Source organism: Brassica rapa, chromosome A03, assembly GCF_000309985.2.
Source record: "Brassica rapa cultivar Chiifu-401-42 chromosome A03, CAAS_Brap_v3.01, whole genome shotgun sequence".
Classification (NCBI taxonomy): domain Eukaryota; kingdom Viridiplantae; phylum Streptophyta; class Magnoliopsida; order Brassicales; family Brassicaceae; genus Brassica; species Brassica rapa.
In genome coordinates, this window is record NC_024797.2 from 25,225,835 (window position 1) to 25,244,825 (window position 18,991).

At 39.0% G+C, this 18,991-nt stretch overlaps 5 protein-coding genes across 13 annotated transcripts in view; 4 read left to right on the plus strand and 1 right to left on the minus strand.

Moving 5' to 3' along the window:
• The window catches only part of LOC103861069 (potassium transporter 9), a 645,946-nt gene that overhangs the window by 278,531 nt on the left and 348,424 nt on the right, over window positions 1-18,991 (plus strand). The gene's annotated exons all lie outside the window — the stretch shown is intronic.
• LOC103861216 (dolichyl-diphosphooligosaccharide--protein glycosyltransferase subunit 2) lies at window positions 718-5,495 on the plus strand. Of its 3 annotated transcripts, none has more exons than XM_009138921.3 (20): window positions 718-915; window positions 1,013-1,160; window positions 1,253-1,445; window positions 1,520-1,609; window positions 1,766-1,828; window positions 2,033-2,102; window positions 2,220-2,284; window positions 2,541-2,595; window positions 2,693-2,799; window positions 2,885-3,000; window positions 3,230-3,299; window positions 3,440-3,538; window positions 3,650-3,739; window positions 3,828-3,976; window positions 4,084-4,195; window positions 4,271-4,354; window positions 4,489-4,569; window positions 4,658-4,882; window positions 4,990-5,112; window positions 5,199-5,495. In XM_009138921.3, exons 2-20 carry the CDS (start codon window positions 1,018-1,020, stop codon window positions 5,313-5,315), a joined length of 2,052 nt encoding a protein of 683 aa, XP_009137169.1. In that variant the 5' UTR covers window positions 718-915; window positions 1,013-1,017; the 3' UTR covers window positions 5,316-5,495. The 3 variants fall into 3 exon arrangements, with proteins under 3 accessions (XP_009137169.1, XP_009137167.1, XP_033142739.1); XM_009138919.3 differs by having other exon boundaries at window positions 723-898; XM_033286848.1 differs by having other exon boundaries at window positions 740-918; window positions 1,011-1,160.
• Window positions 5,719-8,138, plus strand: LOC103861217 (ADP-ribosylation factor GTPase-activating protein AGD12). 3 transcript variants are annotated; one of them, XM_009138922.3, is made up of 9 exons: window positions 5,719-5,867; window positions 6,270-6,324; window positions 6,480-6,561; window positions 6,681-6,756; window positions 6,847-7,010; window positions 7,084-7,237; window positions 7,334-7,456; window positions 7,522-7,617; window positions 7,702-8,138. In XM_009138922.3, exons 2-9 carry the CDS (start codon window positions 6,285-6,287, stop codon window positions 7,981-7,983), a joined length of 1,017 nt encoding a protein of 338 aa, XP_009137170.1. In that variant the 5' UTR covers window positions 5,719-5,867; window positions 6,270-6,284; the 3' UTR covers window positions 7,984-8,138. The 3 variants fall into 3 exon arrangements, with proteins under 3 accessions (XP_009137170.1, XP_009137171.1, XP_009137172.1); XM_009138923.3 differs by lacking the exon at window positions 5,719-5,867 and adding an exon at window positions 5,879-5,979 and having other exon boundaries at window positions 7,702-8,098; XM_009138924.2 differs by lacking the exon at window positions 5,719-5,867 and adding an exon at window positions 5,946-5,963 and having other exon boundaries at window positions 7,702-8,098.
• Window positions 7,980-17,429, minus strand: LOC103861219 (pentatricopeptide repeat-containing protein At4g21190). 5 transcript variants are annotated; one of them, XM_033286858.1, is made up of 6 exons: window positions 17,239-17,429; window positions 16,984-17,065; window positions 16,814-16,912; window positions 9,193-9,549; window positions 8,802-9,109; window positions 7,980-8,163 (listed from the first exon to the last, which is right to left on the minus strand). In XM_033286858.1, exons 1-6 carry the CDS (start codon window positions 17,391-17,393, stop codon window positions 8,151-8,153), a joined length of 1,014 nt encoding a protein of 337 aa, XP_033142749.1. In that variant the 5' UTR covers window positions 17,394-17,429; the 3' UTR covers window positions 7,980-8,150. The 5 variants fall into 5 exon arrangements, with proteins under 5 accessions (XP_033142749.1, XP_009137174.1, XP_009137175.1 ...); XM_009138926.3 differs by lacking the exon at window positions 7,980-8,163 and having other exon boundaries at window positions 8,346-9,109; window positions 16,984-17,081; window positions 17,246-17,384; XM_009138927.3 differs by lacking the exon at window positions 7,980-8,163 and having other exon boundaries at window positions 8,346-9,109; window positions 17,246-17,374.
• On the plus strand, window positions 17,382-18,800 carry LOC103861221 (COX assembly mitochondrial protein 2 homolog). The gene is made up of 4 exons (XM_009138929.3): window positions 17,382-17,617; window positions 17,848-17,915; window positions 18,231-18,335; window positions 18,412-18,800. Exons 2-4 carry the CDS (start codon window positions 17,871-17,873, stop codon window positions 18,502-18,504), a joined length of 243 nt encoding a protein of 80 aa, XP_009137177.1. The 5' UTR covers window positions 17,382-17,617; window positions 17,848-17,870; the 3' UTR covers window positions 18,505-18,800.

Below are 18,991 nucleotides of genomic sequence, written 5' to 3' on the forward strand. Positions count from 1 at the left end.
TCACAAACATAGTAGTGATGAATTATACAGTTAGTGATCCAAGAACTAAAAACACACACACATAAACTTGATTAGATTTACCAAATAATCAGATCCAATATGTCTGCAAAGTAGCAATTAGACAAAGGAATATAGACCAATAGTCCATTAGATGATAATAGCCACTAGCCAGGCTTATATACTCTCAAGACTAGAGACTTCCTCAGCTCTCAAAGAGTCAAACCATGACGTTCCCTAGAGAATCGTGGACTTGGTAGCTTTAAAACTTTTGCCATTGCACTCTACACAAAGTGAATTTGGAGTTCTTGGATCAAAATACCGGAAAACAATGCGTTTGAATGAAAACGTAATATAGCAGAAGAAGGATTTGTGGAAGCACCATGTTCTAATAATGGTGTAACGGTCGAGGATTAAAGTTTTTTACACCAAAATCTAGGGTTTGAATTTCAGGCGACGCAATTTCTATACCAATAGGTTTTGGTTTTTAATTTCTGAAGAAAACGAATTATGCAAAAAATTGAAGTTAATGCTTACAAGAAATCTTCGGCATTGACCCAGTCATGAATGGATCTTACAGTGTGAGTCAGGGTGAAGTAAAATTATATGCTATAATTTTTCATATTTTGTAATAACATATTAACCAGAAGAAAAAAATAAAGTAGAAGCATGATTCTTGATAACGTCGTCGTTTCATAAATTGTAATATAAGTTAAAAGCCGAGGGTAGATCGGTCATACCAGCTACTGTCATCAAACTACACTCACTTTTTTTTAAGCCTTCACCGGTTCTTCTTCTTCTCCTCCTCCTCCTTGAAAGCCAATATAGATCGATCCGACGGAGGACGCTCTCTCAAACCTCAGTCTCCGTTGACTACTCACACTCCCCGTCTTCTTCTTAGGTATCCACTTCCGATCTGTAAAAATGCTTCCTTCTCTTCAATTGTTTCTCCGATCTGTTCCTGTCGTAAGTAAGATGCGTGATTGTTTGGATTCTGATTTTTTGTTGATTGCAGTAATCATGGCCCGAGGTCTATCACGGTTCCTAGTTCCTCTACTCCTCGTAGCAATTTGCAATGCTGCTTCCGTTTCTCATCCCATTTCAGACTCTCACCGATCCGCGGCTCTCGATGTCTTCGTGCCACTCGATGGATCCTACAAAAGGTTGGTTTTTTTACCACATTTGTGCTGATTTGCTCGTTAAAGCTCACGACTTTGTACGGACTCGTTTAAATTTGTGGTTTTGTTATAATTAGCTTGGAGGAGGCTTATGAAGCATTGAAGAGTTTGGAGATTCTTGGAATTGATAAGAAGTCTGATCTAAGCTCGGTGACTTGTGAGAATGTGGTTAAAGTATTAGGGTCGCCGTCATCTGCTCTGAAGGATGTGTTCTATGCTTTGAGCGTTAATGGGATTCTTAAATGCAAATCTGGAGAAGATGTTTCTAAGGTAAACATTTGTCTTTTACCTTTTAAGCGGCTAGAGCGTGACTTCATCTGTTCTTTGTTTTCGTCTTTTTGAAGGATATTGTCTCTAAACTTCAAGCTGGCGCTAAAGATGCCAAGTTATTGCTTGACTTCTACTATTCTATCAGAGGCTTGGTGCTTGTTAAGGTAAATACTGCTAGAGAGTTTTCTTAGTTAAAGTATCTTCTTGGCAGAAGACACCTGTGATCGTGATCATTTTATTTTTTCAACTCCGTAGCTTTGTCTTCCTACTTTTCCATTTTGTTGGCTTCAGTTTTGACCTCGCCTTTTCCATAAATGCAGGAGCAATTTGCTGGAACTGATCCAAGTCTTGGTGATGCTGCAGCCATTTTCCGTTCCATAAAGGTTTGAACTTGTGTATAGTTCACCTCCTATTTGTTGTTGTTGAATTTTCAGATCTTAAATTGTAGTACACTGTTTCCTGAACGATTAACGTAAGACTCTAGTATAAGCGTATATAGCTTTGACATGTTACAAATACTCAATTACTATATTACATAGTTATTTTCCGAGTGTTTTTTTTTGGCTTATTTAGTGAATTTGTATCAGGCTCTCAGCCAGAGTGATGGAAGATGGCGCTACAGCTCCAACAATGCGGAATCAAGCACCTTTGCTGCTGGTAAGTATTTCTTATTGGATAAGCCCGTCATACTTCCCGATCCTAAACGTTAAAGTTGAACCTTTTAAATTCCCTTTTGAATCATTCTTCTAAACGTCAATTTGTTTTTCTCTTCAGGCTTAGCGTTCGAAACTCTTGCTGGAGTGATTTCATTAGCACCTTCAGAGATTGACCAGTCATTGGTAAGTGAGATCTTTGGTGTACTAGATTACTGATTCTCTGAGAATATATTTTGGGTCAGAGTGAAACATCACTGCGGTATTTTGGGTTTAGTGTTCATTTACTTTTGATTCTGGAATCTCTTAGTAACTAAATAAACGGTTGTGTGTTTGATGATTATGTATGTCTACCTTATGCCTTTTTGCCTTTTTATCGGTAGTTTGGTTGATATTACTTGGTCATGTGATCATATGATCATTCTTGTTTGTCATCTTGTAGATCCAGACAGTGAAGACGGGTATCCTGAAGCTTTTTGACAGTATCCAAAAATATGGTATGCAGTAAGCTGCTCGCTATATTATGCTTATGCACAGCAGATTTTCCTCAGTCACTTCATAGTATTTTTTTTAAAAATTCTTTTGGTCTATTAGACGATGGGACATTTTACTTCGATGGAAGTGAAGGCCCGATCTCAACAACTGCATCAGTAATTAGAGGGCTAACGTCATTTGCAGCTTCAGAGTCCACAGGATTGAATGTACGTAGTAACCATATTTATTCGTATCCTGTATTCTGCCAGATGTGTTGATAACTCACCTTCGATTTTCCATCATCTCATGCAGCTTCCAGGTGATAAGATAGTTGGGTTGGCCAAGTTCTTTCTTGGTGTTGGAATTCCTGGTGATGCCAAAGACTTCTTCAACCAAATAGATGCACTAGCTTGTTTGGAAGACAACAGGCAAGGCTACTTTCATGCAATTTATGCAATTTATTTGTTACGGCTTGTGGTCCATCATCTTAGAATTATGAACAAAATGACGGCAGAAATGATATCTGTAGAGAAGAGTAGAAGTTAACTCTAACACTTGTGAAATTTCAAGCAGATGCTCATTTGTCATGCTCTCGCTCTAACTTTGTTATTTTATGGGAGCAATAATATGTGCTACGGTTGTTGTCTATGATTTCAGGTTCTCTGTTCCACTCATCTTGTCTCTTCCATCTACTGTAATTTCATTGTCAAAGAAAGAGCCTCTGAAGGTATCCCATCAAAACTTTCATCACGATGGCATTGGCATAGTTTGATATATCCCATCTCTTGTATTCGATAATGACTCAGTCTATCCATTACGTGTTTTGGATATTATATTAATATTCTATTCTCTTTATTCTGGAACTAGGTTAAAGTTAGCACTGTACTCGGTTCTAAGGCACCAGCTCTTAGTGTGAAGCTCGCACAAGCTCTAAATTCAAAGGGTTCTTCTGTAATTAACAACCAGGTAAATAATGTAGCTTCTCTGACTATTTGAGATCGCATTAGTGAGTGTTCCCTTTTTCTCTGCATTAAGCTGGTTTACATTACATGTTTCCATTACATTTTTGGGACACAGGAGCTGAAGTTTGATGCGGACAGTGCAACGTACTTCTTGGACTCCTTTCCCAAGAACTTTGATGTTGGAAAGTATACATTTGTATTTGAGGTATTGCTCTTGTTTGTATATATTACACACAGCACATTCTTCATATAAAATGTATGTTGAGAACATGATAAGCTTCGTTTTTCTGTAGATTTTGCTAGATGAGTCGGCAAATGAAAAAGCTTACATAACCGAAGCTCAAACAAAAGTGCCTATTGCTGCCACAGGAGCTATTAGCATTGAGAACGCAGAAATTGCTGTACTTGACAGTGACGTTGGGAGCGTTGAATCTCAGAAAAAGTATGCATCGTTGTACCATTTGTTGCTTACAAAATATGTTTTTTTGCAACTTTCCTCTTGTGTTATCATCATTTTGTTTCTTGGTTCCCTTTTTGGAACTTTTGCAGGCTAGATTTAACTAAAGATGGAGGAGTATCATTATCAGCAAACCATCTCCAAAAGCTACGCCTGTCATTCCAGTTAACTACTCCACTTGGCCTTGTGTTTAAGCCGCACCAGGTTTGTTCAATTTCGATTCTGCTTTATTAATTGTTTTGCGCTGTTCACTTTCTTGACTTGCTTGCTTCCATGCAGGCATTTCTCAAACTGAAACATGAGTCACAGGTCGAGCATATCTTTCTCGTGAAAACTTCTGGAAAGAAGTCTGAAGTAGTTCTAGTTAAGTTCCTTAAACTACGTCTTGATTGGCTTTTGCTAAAGAATTATCTGATCTATCTTCTTGCTACGGTCTTGGTTGAAGAAATGACTTCCTAAGTACAATATTAATGGTTAATGTTATTTTCCCCCTTCAGGATTTTCTTGGATTGGTTGAGAAGCTCTACTACCTCTCTGGCAAATATGAGATCCAGCTAACTATTGGAGATGCTTCTATGGTAAGTACTGGTTATTTCAGGTCCAATGCAGTTGATTTACGTTTTCAGAAAATTGAACAAAGTTATTTTTTTCCTTTCATTTATCCAGGAGAACTCTCTATTGAGTAATATTGGCCACATTGAACTAGACCTACCAGAACGTCCAGAGAAGGCGCCTCTTCCTCCTCTACAGCCTACTGACCCTTACTCAAGATTTGTGCCAAAGGCTGAGATATCACACATCTTCCGTGTTCCTGAAAAGCTTCCCGCGAAGCAGCTTTCATTAATTTTCTTGGGTCTTATAGTTCTCCCATTCATCTTTTTCCTGATTGGGGTCAGTCTTCTTTCGCTTCTAAACGGATTCAGAAACGTATATCCGAGAAAAACATCATTACATTTGTTTCACAACTCTCATACAAACTTTTTTTATTTCTGTTTCAGCTGACACGGTTGGGGGTGAACATAAAGAGCTTCCCATCATCGGTTGGAGCTGCAACATCCGCTTTGCTTTTCCACGGTGGAATTGGAGCTGTCCTGCTTCTCTACGTGCTTTTCTGGTTGAAGGCAAGTTCTCAAAAACTGGTTCTTGTATTAAGATTATAAAGACCATTGCATCAAAAATCTAATGCTCATCTCGTTGTATCCTGCAGTTGGATCTGTTCACGACTCTAAAGGCACTATCTTTATTGGGAGTGTTTCTGCTGTTCGTTGGACACAGAACACTCTCTAACCTCGCAGCAGCATCGAACAAGTTGAAATCTGCTTGAAGAATATGTATTCGCTATAATGGATTCAGTCTGTTCCATGGATCAGTTTTTTTTTTTTTTTTTGCAGTTTTGTAGCATTTACTTATATAGATTAAGGTGATAAACATAATTCCAAAGGATTTCAGAGTTTACCAACTCTCAGTTTAGTCTTGCAAGTTATCTACAAGAAGAGTTGTTTTCTTGGTGTTAAAAAAAAAATTGCTTTCCTGACCTTTTTTCCGTTGAACCATATTTGAGATGCAAGTCACCCAAACTCCAACTAAACACAAGTTTGATGAAAATAAAAGGTAGCGTTCCCATCATTTATAGATATCTAATGAGAAAAGGAAACAATAAACTCGTCAACGACAAGTAAAAGGGAAAATATCTTTGGTATTTGACCCTTGACATGGCCATACGTTACAACTTTCAAACCTTTACTGTTCAATGATAAAAGTAAAAGAGAGCGGCATGTAGTTGTCACTATGTTGTAGATAATAATAAACTATTTGGTTCATCTGAAAAGTTCGTGTAAGAAAGAACATATCTATCTCTCTGTCTCTCCTCTCGTTGGTAAGTAAGAACGTTCAAATCCAATCTATATCTCCTTTGTTCCAGTTCCGTACATGTTCTTCTTATTCCCTTTCATCTTTTTTCCATCGATTTTGTGTGAGTTTGGTTCTCTGTAAGTCGACTTTTTCTTCTTGATGTTCGTGATTCCGTCGTTTGAAATGGTTTCAGGAATAGATAAAGGTCCTTATTAGTTCCGGATTTTTTTGGCCATGTCAACAAAATATTTTGAACCCTTTTTGGTTCTCTCTCAACTATTTTGAATCTTTGGGTTTATCCCTTTGTCTATCTGTCTATTGGCCTTGGTTCCCAAAACATGTTTGGTCTTGAAATATTCAAAGCAGAGTTTGATGGTGAAAACTTTTTTTGATGTTTTCTGACATGATTGTGTTTGATGATTATTAGCTTTTTAGAAGAGCAATGAGTTATTCTGCAGCCGGACATGGAAAGCCTGGCTCAGGTATTTACTTCCTTTCTTTATTTTCTTAACCAGAAGATTAGTTTTTTTTTGTGTGTGACTATAATCATATGATGTCTGTAGTGCTGGCTGTTGTGGTGTAACATTCATATGATTCTTCATTGGTTTGTGACTGATTCACCCTTGTTGCTTCACAGGTAAAAGGAGAATAAGGGAGCTTTTAACTCAATCTGATAACCGATTCTGCGCTGATTGTGGTGCCCCTGATCCTAAGTGGGCGTAAGTCATCCCTGTTAACTCTTATCATTTGTTTCTAGTGGCTCTCTAACAGTTAGCAATGTAACCGCATCCTTATACCAAATCTTGGTTTGTGTAATCAGTAATTGACTTTATTACAGGTCAGCAAATATTGGAGTGTTCATATGCTTAAAATGTTGCGGTGTCCACAGAAGCCTTGGCACTCATATCTCAAAGGTGATGATCACTCTTTGCTTTTGCTTCTATATTTGCTTCTTGACAAGAATCTTTTCCAAGTTTATTGATAGTTTGAGAGGTTGTTTCCAGGTCTTATCTGTGACATTAGATGAATGGTCAGATGAAGAAGTCGATTCCATGATCGAAATTGGAGGAAATGACTCTGCCAATTCAATCTACGAGGCATTTATACCTCATGGTTTCTCTAAGCCTGGACCTGATGCTAGTCATGACCAACGTCTGAGGTTTATCAGGTAGGTTCTCCTAAAACCCACCCTGACAAAACAGTGTTGTTTATACCAAACATCATACCTATTTTACTGTCAGATCAAAATATGAGCACCAAGAGTTTCTGAAACCAAGCTTGCGGATCACATCCGTGAAGGCCCCTAGCACAAAGAGTTCATCATCATATCTTTCATCAAGCCTATCTAAAAAGTTTATGGACAGCTTTCGTACAAACTCATCATCGCAACATCCGGTATAGTAGTATACACTCTTTTGAACTTGGACATTGCTCTCAGTCTTTTTTTGTTTCATGGTACTGAAAAAAAAAAAGAGTTAAAAACAATGACAGCAACTTGAAGGAATGGTTGAGTTCATTGGATTGTTGAAGGTGACTCTCAAGAAGGGTACCAATTTAGCTGTCCGAGATATGATGACAAGTGATCCCTATGTTAAGTTGACTCTAGGACAACAGGTAAAAAAACTAATTTAAATTCTTGGACTGTACAATCAACTGATCTTTTTCATCTTATTTACCAGACTGTACAATCAACTGTAAAGAAGAGCAACTTAAACCCGGTCTGGAACGAGGAACTCATGCTCTCTGTCCCTCATGACTATGGCTCAGTGAAGTTGGTAAAAAACCTTACTACTTACAATGAATCTTTGATAGAAGTTTTTTTTTTTACTTAAAGGGTTTGTTTGGTGGTGATTATGCAGCAAGTGTTTGATTATGACACGTTTTCTGCTGATGACATAATGGGAGAAGCTGGGATTGATATCCAACCACTGATTACATCTGCAATGGCTTTTGGAGACCCTGAGATGTTTGGAGATATGCAGATTGGTAAATGGCTGAAATCGCATGACAATGCTCTTATAGAGGATAGCATCATCAACATTGCAGATGGGAGAGTGAAACAAGAGGTTCGGATTAAGCTTCAGAATGTTGAGTCTGGTGAATTAGAATTAGAAGTGGAGTGGCTGTCTCTTGAGTCTTGACCAAACAAAATAACAAACTATATATGAACAAAGAAAATGTTATTATGATTGTATTTCATCCCCCTGTTGTATGAGAGATTTTGAAAATTCAATCTTGAAAACTCTCGTTGGTGTCTTTGTTGTAATGATTCTTTTACAAGTTAGACCTTTTGTATTAGCTAAAATAGTCAAATGGATTTATATGTTCTGAACTGATGGCACTGAACAAACACAAAGCCATTCTGAACTGGTTCTCTTTAACAAGAGAATCGAGAAGAGATTTATAAGCGCACAGTGAATGTGTAAGTCTCAATCTTCTCATCGAACCAAACACTTCCAAGCAGTTTTGGTAAGAACCCTTTAATGCATAACACTCAATATAGTGAGGATGAGGAAGATAACATTAAAGAAGAAAGTCAAGAAGGAATCTAGTTCTGAAGAGTCAGGATCAGATGAAAATTGACAAACATAAAGTAGTTTTAAGTTTGATCTGAAATACAATAGTTTTTTTTTGCCTTCAAAGCTTTACACAGTGACACTCAAAAGGCTTATCCTTCCACTTTCGTAATCTTTTTCCTATTGTTTTGACATTAGTAGACTCTTCATTGCGTCTTGTTTTTGACTATTCTAAGCTCTTTGTTAGTAACCCAAGCACAGTCCAAGAAAGCTTCATTGAAGAACTTTGGCTGTCCATCTCTTTTCCTTGCATGATCCAATGGTAGATACTATCTCAACAAGAGTCCACATGATCAAGACATGGTTCTCCTGAAGTCTCATCTTGTCCTTGGTTCGTACCCAATAGTTCTTCTTCTTCTTCTTCTTCCTCTTCCTCTTCACTGATATGCTCACCAACTTTGTTTGGTTCCTCATCTGACAACAACATTTCAGATTTACTCTCCATCTTATCATCAATATCATCTTCATCACTGCTGAAGCCTCCTTCACCTTCACTTAGCTCATTAAGCTGCTTTGCCTTCACCTTAACGCGCCTTCCTTTGATATACCTAAACTCCCACTCCGGTGGAGGATACTTCTTCACAAGCTTCTCGTACTTATCCTTCATCCCAAGCTTCAAAAACACTTTCCCAACCATATTCACAATCGAAATGTTCGGTTTCACTCCAAGCTCCTCCATGTCAGCAAACACCTTGAGATTAAAAGAAAAAAACAGACATCAAATTAGTCTGAAAAGAATCCCTCCTTCTCCTAAGAACCAACTTTTTACTTTACCTCGAAGAGCTTGTGGTGCATATCTCTCTTGTAATAGATAGAGATCATCTTGTTGAAGAACTTTCTCGGAGTTCCTTCCAAATGCTCCATGAACAGTTTGCTCCAAAGCTCCTCAGCTTCGTCGAGGCGGTTATCTTCAGCTAAAGCGTTTAGTAAGGAGAAGTAAGTTCCCATTGTTCTCCCTTGGCCTTTGCTCAGCATCCATTTCGTCACCTGAATGATCTTCCTCCACTCTCTTTCGTCTTCAAGAATAACTAAAGCCTTCTTGACTATAACAAGAGGGAACTCTAGCTCCCAGGCTATGAAGGAGTCAAGCGCTCCGTAGACTTCTTCTTTAACGTTTGACAGTTCTTTAATCTAAAGATAACAAGATTCATCCACCTCAGTTAACAGTGTTGGATCCATTAATAGCCTTTAGGCTTTAATGAAATATGTGAAAAGCAAATGACTTGGGCCTGAGTAATCAACAGCCCAAAGTATCATCATTTATGATGTAAGAGGACTTGTCCCACATCGCTTAGAGGAAGAGAAGTTGAGCAATATATATATGTTCACTTACCATGAAAGCTTAAACAGCTTGGAGAGAGAAGAAAGCTCCCCGCGCGCGCCGCCGCCGCCGCCGTCCGGCCGGCTGGGCTGGGGCTCGGGCTCGGGCTCGGGTTGAGGGCCTTTGGCCCGATAAGAATTATTATTTTTGGACCAAGTTAAGCTCAACGCTTTGCCATTTTATTTCTAAAAAACAGCATGACATTTGTGTATAAACGACATGTAGTTCGTTTAAAAACAACACGAAGTTTATCTGTTCGAAATGGATCAGAACGAGATAAGAGAGAGTCTTGAGGAAGAAGTTTCGGAACTTAACTTCCCTCGATCTCCGCGAGATTCTCGCCCACGTGCAGCAGCTGTTGCGGGAAGTGGGTCTTCTCCGGCTCTTTAAATATCGTCTCTCTTCTTCCTTCATTTCTTAACCTTTTCCAAATCGAAATCCAACAGCAAAAAATCCCTCTGCGTAAGTCTATTATTGCGAGAGTGTTTCGTAGATTTTTAGTTCGATAGGGCGATCACGGGTGAGGCGTGAGTCGTCTGCCATGGTTGTATCCTGGGACTCTATATTCGTACAGTCCCGTCTCACTAACGGAGCGAATATTTTGAGTTAAGGAAAGAGATCATATCTCGCCTCCATGTCTCGTTGTGAATACGATTTCTTATCGTTCTCGTATTCATTTTCTATATTCGTCTATTTCCTTAACTTCGCTTTTATTATATCGTTTACATCAGTCCGGTTTACCGGCTATTACAATCTTAACTCAAAATCGCTTTATGTCTAAAGCTCGAATCGGGTTGAAGAACGATTTATAAAACGGGTTTTGGAACCGTGTTTGCGATTTGCTTCCTAGCACTTCCGCGAAACGGTTATTCTTATTTCATAACGATGTTTGCGATTTGCTATACGCTTATCCGCGAAACGTTTTCTGCGTTATTCTAAAAACGTGTTTGCGATTTGCTTTATAGTACTTCCGCGAAACGTTTCTGTTTTATTTCATTACGATTTGCGAATTGCTTTTTAGCATTTTTCGCAAAACGTTTTTGATACATCTTCAAAACGTTCTATAAATGAATCGTTTCAAGATCGCTTTCTTATGCGAGTTTGTGAAACATTCTAAGTCTTTAAAAATGATTTCTGCGAACGCTTTTAAGCGAGTTTGCAAAACGTTTTTCCAAGACTTATATCGATATGATTTGGTTCAAACACCAAAAATGAACATCGATTTTAGACTATTATTTTATTTAAAATAATATGTTAAATGTTGAATGGAGTACTAATCCGTTTTCATGTTTTCTCTACAGGAAAATGACAAACGAGAACGACACCCCCACTCCCATAGACACCTCGGATGTCATTCAGACTCCACTCAACGCTGCAGCAACTGGCGTGACAACGAGCACTTTCCTCCCTGCGGGGAATGCTGCTGATGAAACCACTCGCCGTACCCTATTCGGTGCTGGTCTTTATCAGACGGGTTCCATTTCAGCAACTGCAAGTGGTCCGGTGGCAGTTCAAACTCCTCCGACTGTCCCTAGTGTGTTCACTCAAGGACTGATGCCAAACCAATTTGATGGCAAAGGCTTCAAAACGTGGCAGAAGAAGATGTTGTTCTTCCTGGCAACGATGAAGCTGGAGAAGTTCCTCCAGGAGGACAAGCCCCTTATGCCCTATGGGATTGATGATGTTCACAGCCTCGCAACTGTTGACATATGGGTGCATTCCGACTTCATCTGCAAAGGCTACATTTTGGGTCGCCTCATTGACCCATTGTACCGTGTCTACTGTGAGATCCCCACGGCGAAAGAGCTATGGAGATCACTAGACAAGAAGTACAGAGGTGAGGACGCTGGCTGCCAGAAGTATGTGGTCTCAAAATTCCATGACTTCAAAATGGTGGATTCAAAACCCATCATGGATCAGGTGGAAGCACTTCAGCTCATTTGCCATGAAATCGCTGCTGAAGGAATGTCCATCTGCGAGACATTCACAACTCTCAGCTTCATTGAAAAGCTTCCTCCAAGCTATGCGGATTTCAAGAACTACTTGAAGCACAAGAAGAAGAAGATGGGGCTCGAGGAGCTCATCACGAGGCTTCAGATGGAATCCAGAAACCGAACTGCTGCAAAGGTCGGTACAAAGGAGCACAGTGTTAACATGGCTGAGCACAAAGGCAAAGGAAAGGCCCACACCTATTCTCCTGCCAAGCCTTCCAAAACTGCTGCAGCCTTGAAGGCTTCTGGAAAAAACTTCAAGAACAAAGGTATTGAGATCAATGCGAATGTGGAGAAGTTCAAGGGGAAATGTCACTACTGCCACAAAGTGGGGCACAAGACAGTTGAATGTCGCAAAAAGATCAAGGATGAGAAGGCTCAGGCAAATCTCACTGAGGAGGATCTCGTTGCTGTGGTGACTGAAGCCAACATGGTTGAAAGCAACAACCCCAAGGAATGGTGGTATGACACTGGTGCAACCACCCACATTTGCACCGATAGGGCGATGTTCAACACCTATCAGAAAAGCAAGACTGAGGAGAAGCTCAAGATGGGGAACACTGCAGTCTCCAAGATTGAAGGACGCGGCAATGTGATCTTGAAGATGACATCTGGACGTGAGGTCACTCTGACAAATGTGAAGCATGTGCCAGACATGAGGAAGAACCTGGTCTCGGGAACCTTGCTCAGCAAGAATGGATTCGCCACAAGCTTTGAGGCGGATAAGCTCGTGATTAGGAAGAATGGGATGTATTTGGGAAGGGGTTATGTTAAGGGTGGACTTGTCAAGTTGAATGTAATGACAGTCACTCCAAAAGTTGTAGCTCCAAAAGTTTCAATGAATAAGAATGAGCCAGTTGCTTATTTGGTTGAGTCTTTTAATATATGGCATGAAAGATTAGGCCATGTAAACTACAAATCTATACAAAGATTAATGAATCTAAATCTAATTCCTAAATGCAAAACAAGTAAACAAAAATGTGAAGTATGCGTACAGGCTAAGCTCACAAAAATGCCATCACCTCGTGTTGAAAGAACTAATAAACCTCTAGATTTAATTCACACTGATTTATGTGATTTAAAATACTTACAAACTAGAGGTGGTAAAAAGTACTTTGTGACCTTCATAGATGACTGCACAAAATATTGTTATGTTTATTTATTACATAGCAAAGATGAAACCTTGGAAAAATTTAAAGAATTTAAACTCGAGGTCGAGAATCAGCTTAAAACAACTATTAAAGTAGTTAGAAGCGACAGAGGAGGCGAGTATGATGGTCCGTTCAATGCATTCTGTAAAGAACATGGAATAATCCATCAAACTACAGCTCCGTACTCACCAGAATCTAATGGAGTTGCTGAACGAAAAAATCGAACTCTAAAAGAGATGATGAATGCTATGTTGCAGGAATCTGGGTTACCCCAGAACATGTGGGGGGAAGCATTGCTTACCACTAATTATATCCTCAACAAAATTCCACACAAAATAACTGGCAAAACTCCATATGAATTATGGAAAGGTAATTTACCTTCGTATAAATACCTCAAAGTGTGGGGTGCCTGGCAAAAGTTGCGGTACCACCACCAAAGAAGGTCACTATTGGACCTAAAACAGTGGATTGCATCTTCATCGGATATGCACATAACAGTAATGCTTATCGATTTCTGGTACATAAATCTGAAATATCAGATATTCATGAAAATACAGTCATGGAATCAAGAAATGCATCTTTCTTCGAGAATATTTTTCCATATAGGGAAAAACAAGGTTCAAAACGAACTCGAGAAGAAAGAGACAATGACAAGAACTCAGAAACTGAGACAAACGTCGAGATTTCTATAAATGATATTTCAGAAAATGAAGAAAAAGATGAACCTCGAAGAAGCAAAAGAGCTCGAAAGGAAAAATCTTTTGGAGAAGATTTCTTAATGGCATTTTTAGTAGAAAATGCTCCAAAAACTTTGGCAGAAGCCATGGCTTCACCAGAAGCTCCATTTTGGAACGAAGCTGTCAGGAGTGAATTAGATTCGATTATGCAAAATTATACGTATTACATAACGGATTTACCACCTGGCTGCAAAGCATTAGGGAATAAATGGATAATGACACGCAAACCTGGTGGAAAATACAAGTCTAGGCTTGTAGTTCAAGGATTCCGACAAAAAGAAGGCCTTGACTATTTTGATACATATTCTCCAGTGACGAGAATAACATCAATAAGATGATGATAGCAATCGCAGCCTTAAGAGACTTAGAAATCCATCAAATGGATGTAAAAACTGCTTTTCTAAATGGTGATTTAGAAGAGGAAATTTACATGAAACAACCTGAAGGTTTTGTCATTCCCGGACAGGAAGACAAAGTATGTCGACTTGTAAAGTCACTTTATGGGCTTAAACAAGCTCCTAAACAATGGCACGAAAAATTTGACAATACAATGATGTCAAATGGTTTCAAAATAAATGAATGTGACAAATGCATATACTACAAAACTACCAAAAATGCGTATGTTTTACTATGCCTATATGTAGATGATATGCTCATTATTGGAAGCAATAAAGACATTATCAATCAAACAAAGAACATGCTCAAAGGGACATTTGAGATGAAAGACTTGGGATTAGTAGATGTAATCTCGGGGTTAAAGTCAAAAGAAATTCAAACGGAATTATCTTAACCCAATCTCATTATGCTCAAACAATATTAGAGAGATTTAAAAATTACTCTAATAGTACGGCAAAAACTCCGTTAGATCCCCAAATGCACTTGACAAAGAATTCAGGTGAAGCGGTTTCACAAAACGAGTATGCACGTGTGATCGGAAGTCTCATGTACTTGACAAATTGTACTAGACCAGATCTGGCGCATGCAGTAAACGTACTTAGTCGATATACAAGTAATCCAGGTCATACACACTGGAAAGCTATAACGAGGGTACTCAATTACTTGCGCTACACCAAAGATTTTGGGCTTCACTATGGTAAAGAACCAGCAGTTTTAGAAGGATACAGTGATGCTAACTGGATATCAGATTCTAAAAACTCAAAATCCACAAGCGGATATGTCTTTACACTAGGGGGAGCAGCAATATCATGGAAATCTACCAAACAAACAGTGTTAGCCAGATCAACAATGGAATCTGAGTTCATAGCCTTAGACAAAGCAGCAGAAGAAGCTGAATGGCTTAGAAATTTTTTGGAAGATATCCCTATGTGGGAGAAACCTGTGCCAGCTATACGCATACATTGTGATAGTCAATCTGCAATAGCTCGGGCTCAGAATAATCTCTACAATGGTAAATCTCGTCACATCAGAAGACGACATAAAACCATTAGACAACTTATCTCAACTGGTGTAATCACAATAGACTACATCAAATCGGCTGACAACCTAGCGGATCCATTTACTAAAGGTTTGCCACGAGATGTTGTTGCTAAATCATCAAAAGGAATGGGTTTAAAGCCTATAACGAATGAGGATGCTTGACTGCAACCCTACCTATCATGACTGGAGATCCCAAGACGTAGGTTCAAAGGGAAAACAAAATCAAACAGAATCTAACCAAAGCACTTGAGACAAAGTAGTCTCTTCCCAGCTCCTAAGATGATAAAAGTGCTAACGAATGTGTGAAGGATAAGCATAAGCTTTTAATGATTCCATAGCTTCTAAGCGGAGTATTACTCAATACTTTTCATGGTCAATCACCTAATGAGTGTGAAATGGGGCCGTTTCTAGGAGAATGAATGCAAGGCTATATTCTCTAAGTTCACTCATGAAAACCAGGAATAGTTCAGGGCCACAATGAACACAATAGAGAACTAAGTTCTACGAGGAAATGAAGCTGCGTTATGCCTGTTGTCTCGGTCTACATAAAACACCGGTTGGTTCAAGACATCATGTTCACCTTCTGGTAAAGTAAACCCGACAGATATTAACTATGAGTGGTTCAAGGCTTAAAAATGCCACCAACTCAAACACAGTGAATTTTTCGCAAACACTCTCGATAAGTCTGTCTAGTCTAGTCCAGATTAGAATAAGTATAGTTTTTAGAGTCTATCGAGTCTGCATTTAGTTTGCATATGTTTAGAAGAGTCATTTCTATTCATGTGGGGGATTGTTGGATCCATTAATAGCCTTTAGGCTTTAATGAAATATGTGAAAAGCAAATGACTTGGGCCTGAGTAATCAACAGCCCAAAGTATCATCATTTATGATGTAAGGGGACTTGTCCCACATCGCTTAGAGGAAGAGAAGTTGAGCAATATATATATGTTCACTTACCATGAAAGCTTAAACAGCTTGGAGAGAGAAAAAAGCTCCCCACGCGCGCGCCGCCGCCGCCGTCCGGCCGGCTCGGCTCGGCTCGGCTCGGGCGTGGGCTTGGGCTTGGGCTTGGGCTTGGGTGGAGGGCCTTTGGCCCGATAAGAATTATTCTTTTTGGACCAAGTTAAGCTCAACGCTTAGCCATTTTATTTCTAAAAAACAGCATGACATTTGTGTATAAACGACATGTAGTTCGTTTAAAAACAACACGAAGTTTATCTGTTCGAAATGGATCAGAACGAGATAAGAGAGAGTCTTGAGGAAGAAGTTTCGGAACTTAACTTCCCTCGATCTCCGCGAGATTCTCGCCCACGTGCAGCAGCTGTTGCGGGAAGTGGGTCTTCTCCGGCTCTTTAAATATCGTCTCTCTTCTTCCTTCATTTCTTAACCTTTTCCAAATCGAAATCCATGAGCAAAAAATCCCTCTGCATAAGTCTATTATTGCGAGAGTGTTTCGTAGATTTTTAGTTCGATAGGGCGATCACGGGTGAGGCGTGAGTCGTCTGCCATGGTTGTATCCTGGGACTCTATATTCGTACAGTCCCGTCTCACTAACGGAGCGAATATTTTGAGTTAAGGAAAGAGATCATATCTCGCCTCCATGTCTCGTTGTGAATACGATTTCTTATCGTTCTCGTATTCATTTTCTATATTCGTCTATTTCCTTAACTTCGCTTTTATTATATCGTTTACATCAGTCCGGTTTACCGGCTAATACAAACAGCTACTAACATTAAAATGAAGAGAGTGAGTACTTACAGAAGCAATCATTTTGGCAGACTTGGAGATAGTTCCAATCCTCTTCCTTGTTTTCCATACTCGAGGGTGTCGAGGCCTTGGACCTCTCGCTGCACAAACCTGAAGATGTAGTTGAATTGTTTTGAGATAGAAGCTTAAGAATATAACTCTTGAAAGAGAAAGGTACGAACCACGACATTGTTAGGCCTCTTGGAGAAGAGTTTGGTTGATTCCGGAAGATAAGGTAATGAGTATCTCAAGCTAAGCATCCTCCTGAGGAATCAATTCACTGAATAAAACGTAAAGTTTAAAGCTTTATCATTTGTGTTTCAAAAAAAAAAAAAAAAAATTAAAGCTTTATCATTTTCAGCTAACAATTCATAAACTCTGTATTCATAACAGATTGATAACACCAGAAATGAAAATCAACAAGAAGAAGATGATACTGGGTACGTTTTCTAGGGAACCAAAGCACGTAAGTGTTCAATGGATTCTTCACAGTTAGGCACAAAAAGCTAAGATGGTGATTCTTCTTCTTCTTCTTCTTCTTCTTCTTCGCTGCTTCTGTCTCTAATGTCTGATTCTCATCCAGAAAAAACATATGAAACGCTGCGTTTAGAGAAAATGGACAAGGCCCATTAGCTTAAAAATGTTAGTACGGCCCATTAGCTTAAAAAGGTTATTACGGCCCATTAACCTGAAGAAAACTTTGACCCGGCTCTGTTCTCGTAACTCTGTTTCGCCCATTTCAGCGATTCCGAGTTGTATAGCTCAAATCTTCTCTCTCTCTCTGGCAGAGTCTCAGGTCATCGATACCAAATCAAGGTAATCTAATTCATCCGTCATTCGTGATTCGTCTCCAATTAGGTATTCAGGCCTTTTAATTTTCAAAACCGACATGGTATTTGGAATCTTGTGGTTCTATCCTGTCTTGTTAAATTAGGGGGGAGTTGAATCAATTGATGTTGTTTCCTTCTGGGTTTTCGCCAGAGAAGTGAAAGATCTGATTTTTACCAGCGCTTTTAAGAGTTTTGTTGTTTTTTGTGTTCTTACAGAACTTTAAGAAGAAAAAAAAGAGATGCATCCTCCACTGACACCACACAGACATCCAATGTGTGTGGAGGTGAGTTTATCTCATTTCTTCTCTCACTTCATTCATACTTCTCTTCCTTGTTACCCTGTGTTACTGCTTCTTTGAGAGAACAAGATCCTAGTTTGTGTACCAATCCTGTGACAGTGTACTATATAAGCTTTTGTAAGTCTTCTTATAGTAACAGTAGGAGTCAAGCTACATAGCTTTTTGTAAATCTTTCAGTGAAGTCAAACTATGAGTTGGGTCAAGCTACATAACTGCATTTTTTTTGGCAAGAGAACATATATTTTACTATTTTTAATCAAAAGGATGACTGACCTCTTGTGTATGTGACATGTTTTCCAGATAATTGAGGAATTCCAAAAGTGTCATTTAGATCATCCCATTGGAAAGTTCTTCGGAGACTGTACAGAGCTGAAAGTAAAGCTTCTTCATTGTTTCCGCCAAGAGGTAACTTACTAATATTAGATATATCTTTAAATATCTTTAACTTCTTAGATATATCTTTAAATATTGGGTTGTGCAGAAAGCTGTGAAGCGGAAGGTTAATTTCGAACAAAGCAAGAAACTTCAAGAAAGACTTAAAGCTATAAGGAAAGAAGAAAATGCAGAGACTTGAGAGCGTTCTTGGGTCCTCATCTCAGATATGTATGTCTATTTCAAAACAAAAACACGTTTCTAAATCGATGATATTGTGCATCTATTGAGTAGGGCTTCTAAGGGTTTGTAATGAAGTGGAGAGTGTAAGGCCACTTAGCTTTGGTCTGCAACAACAGGACATGTTCTTACACAACTTGCTTTATTTATGGATTTACAAGTAGCTACACAACGTGGCTTAATTGTGGCTACAAAATAATATTTGTATTCAATCTCCAAAGCTATTTTTTTGGAAACTGGTACTTGTCATTTTTTTTATTTTATCTCCAAGACCGTTTCAGACTGTTGAGTCTGTATGACATATCTATGAACGTTTATTCAAGTCTTACGACGAGACTCTTTCACCTTCCATTTACTTGTCCTACAAGAATAGCAAAAGCATTATCTCGGAATTGATGCAAACTGTTAGAAGCTCTCTGCTCTGAATTTGCAGTTTTGTATTGAATGTG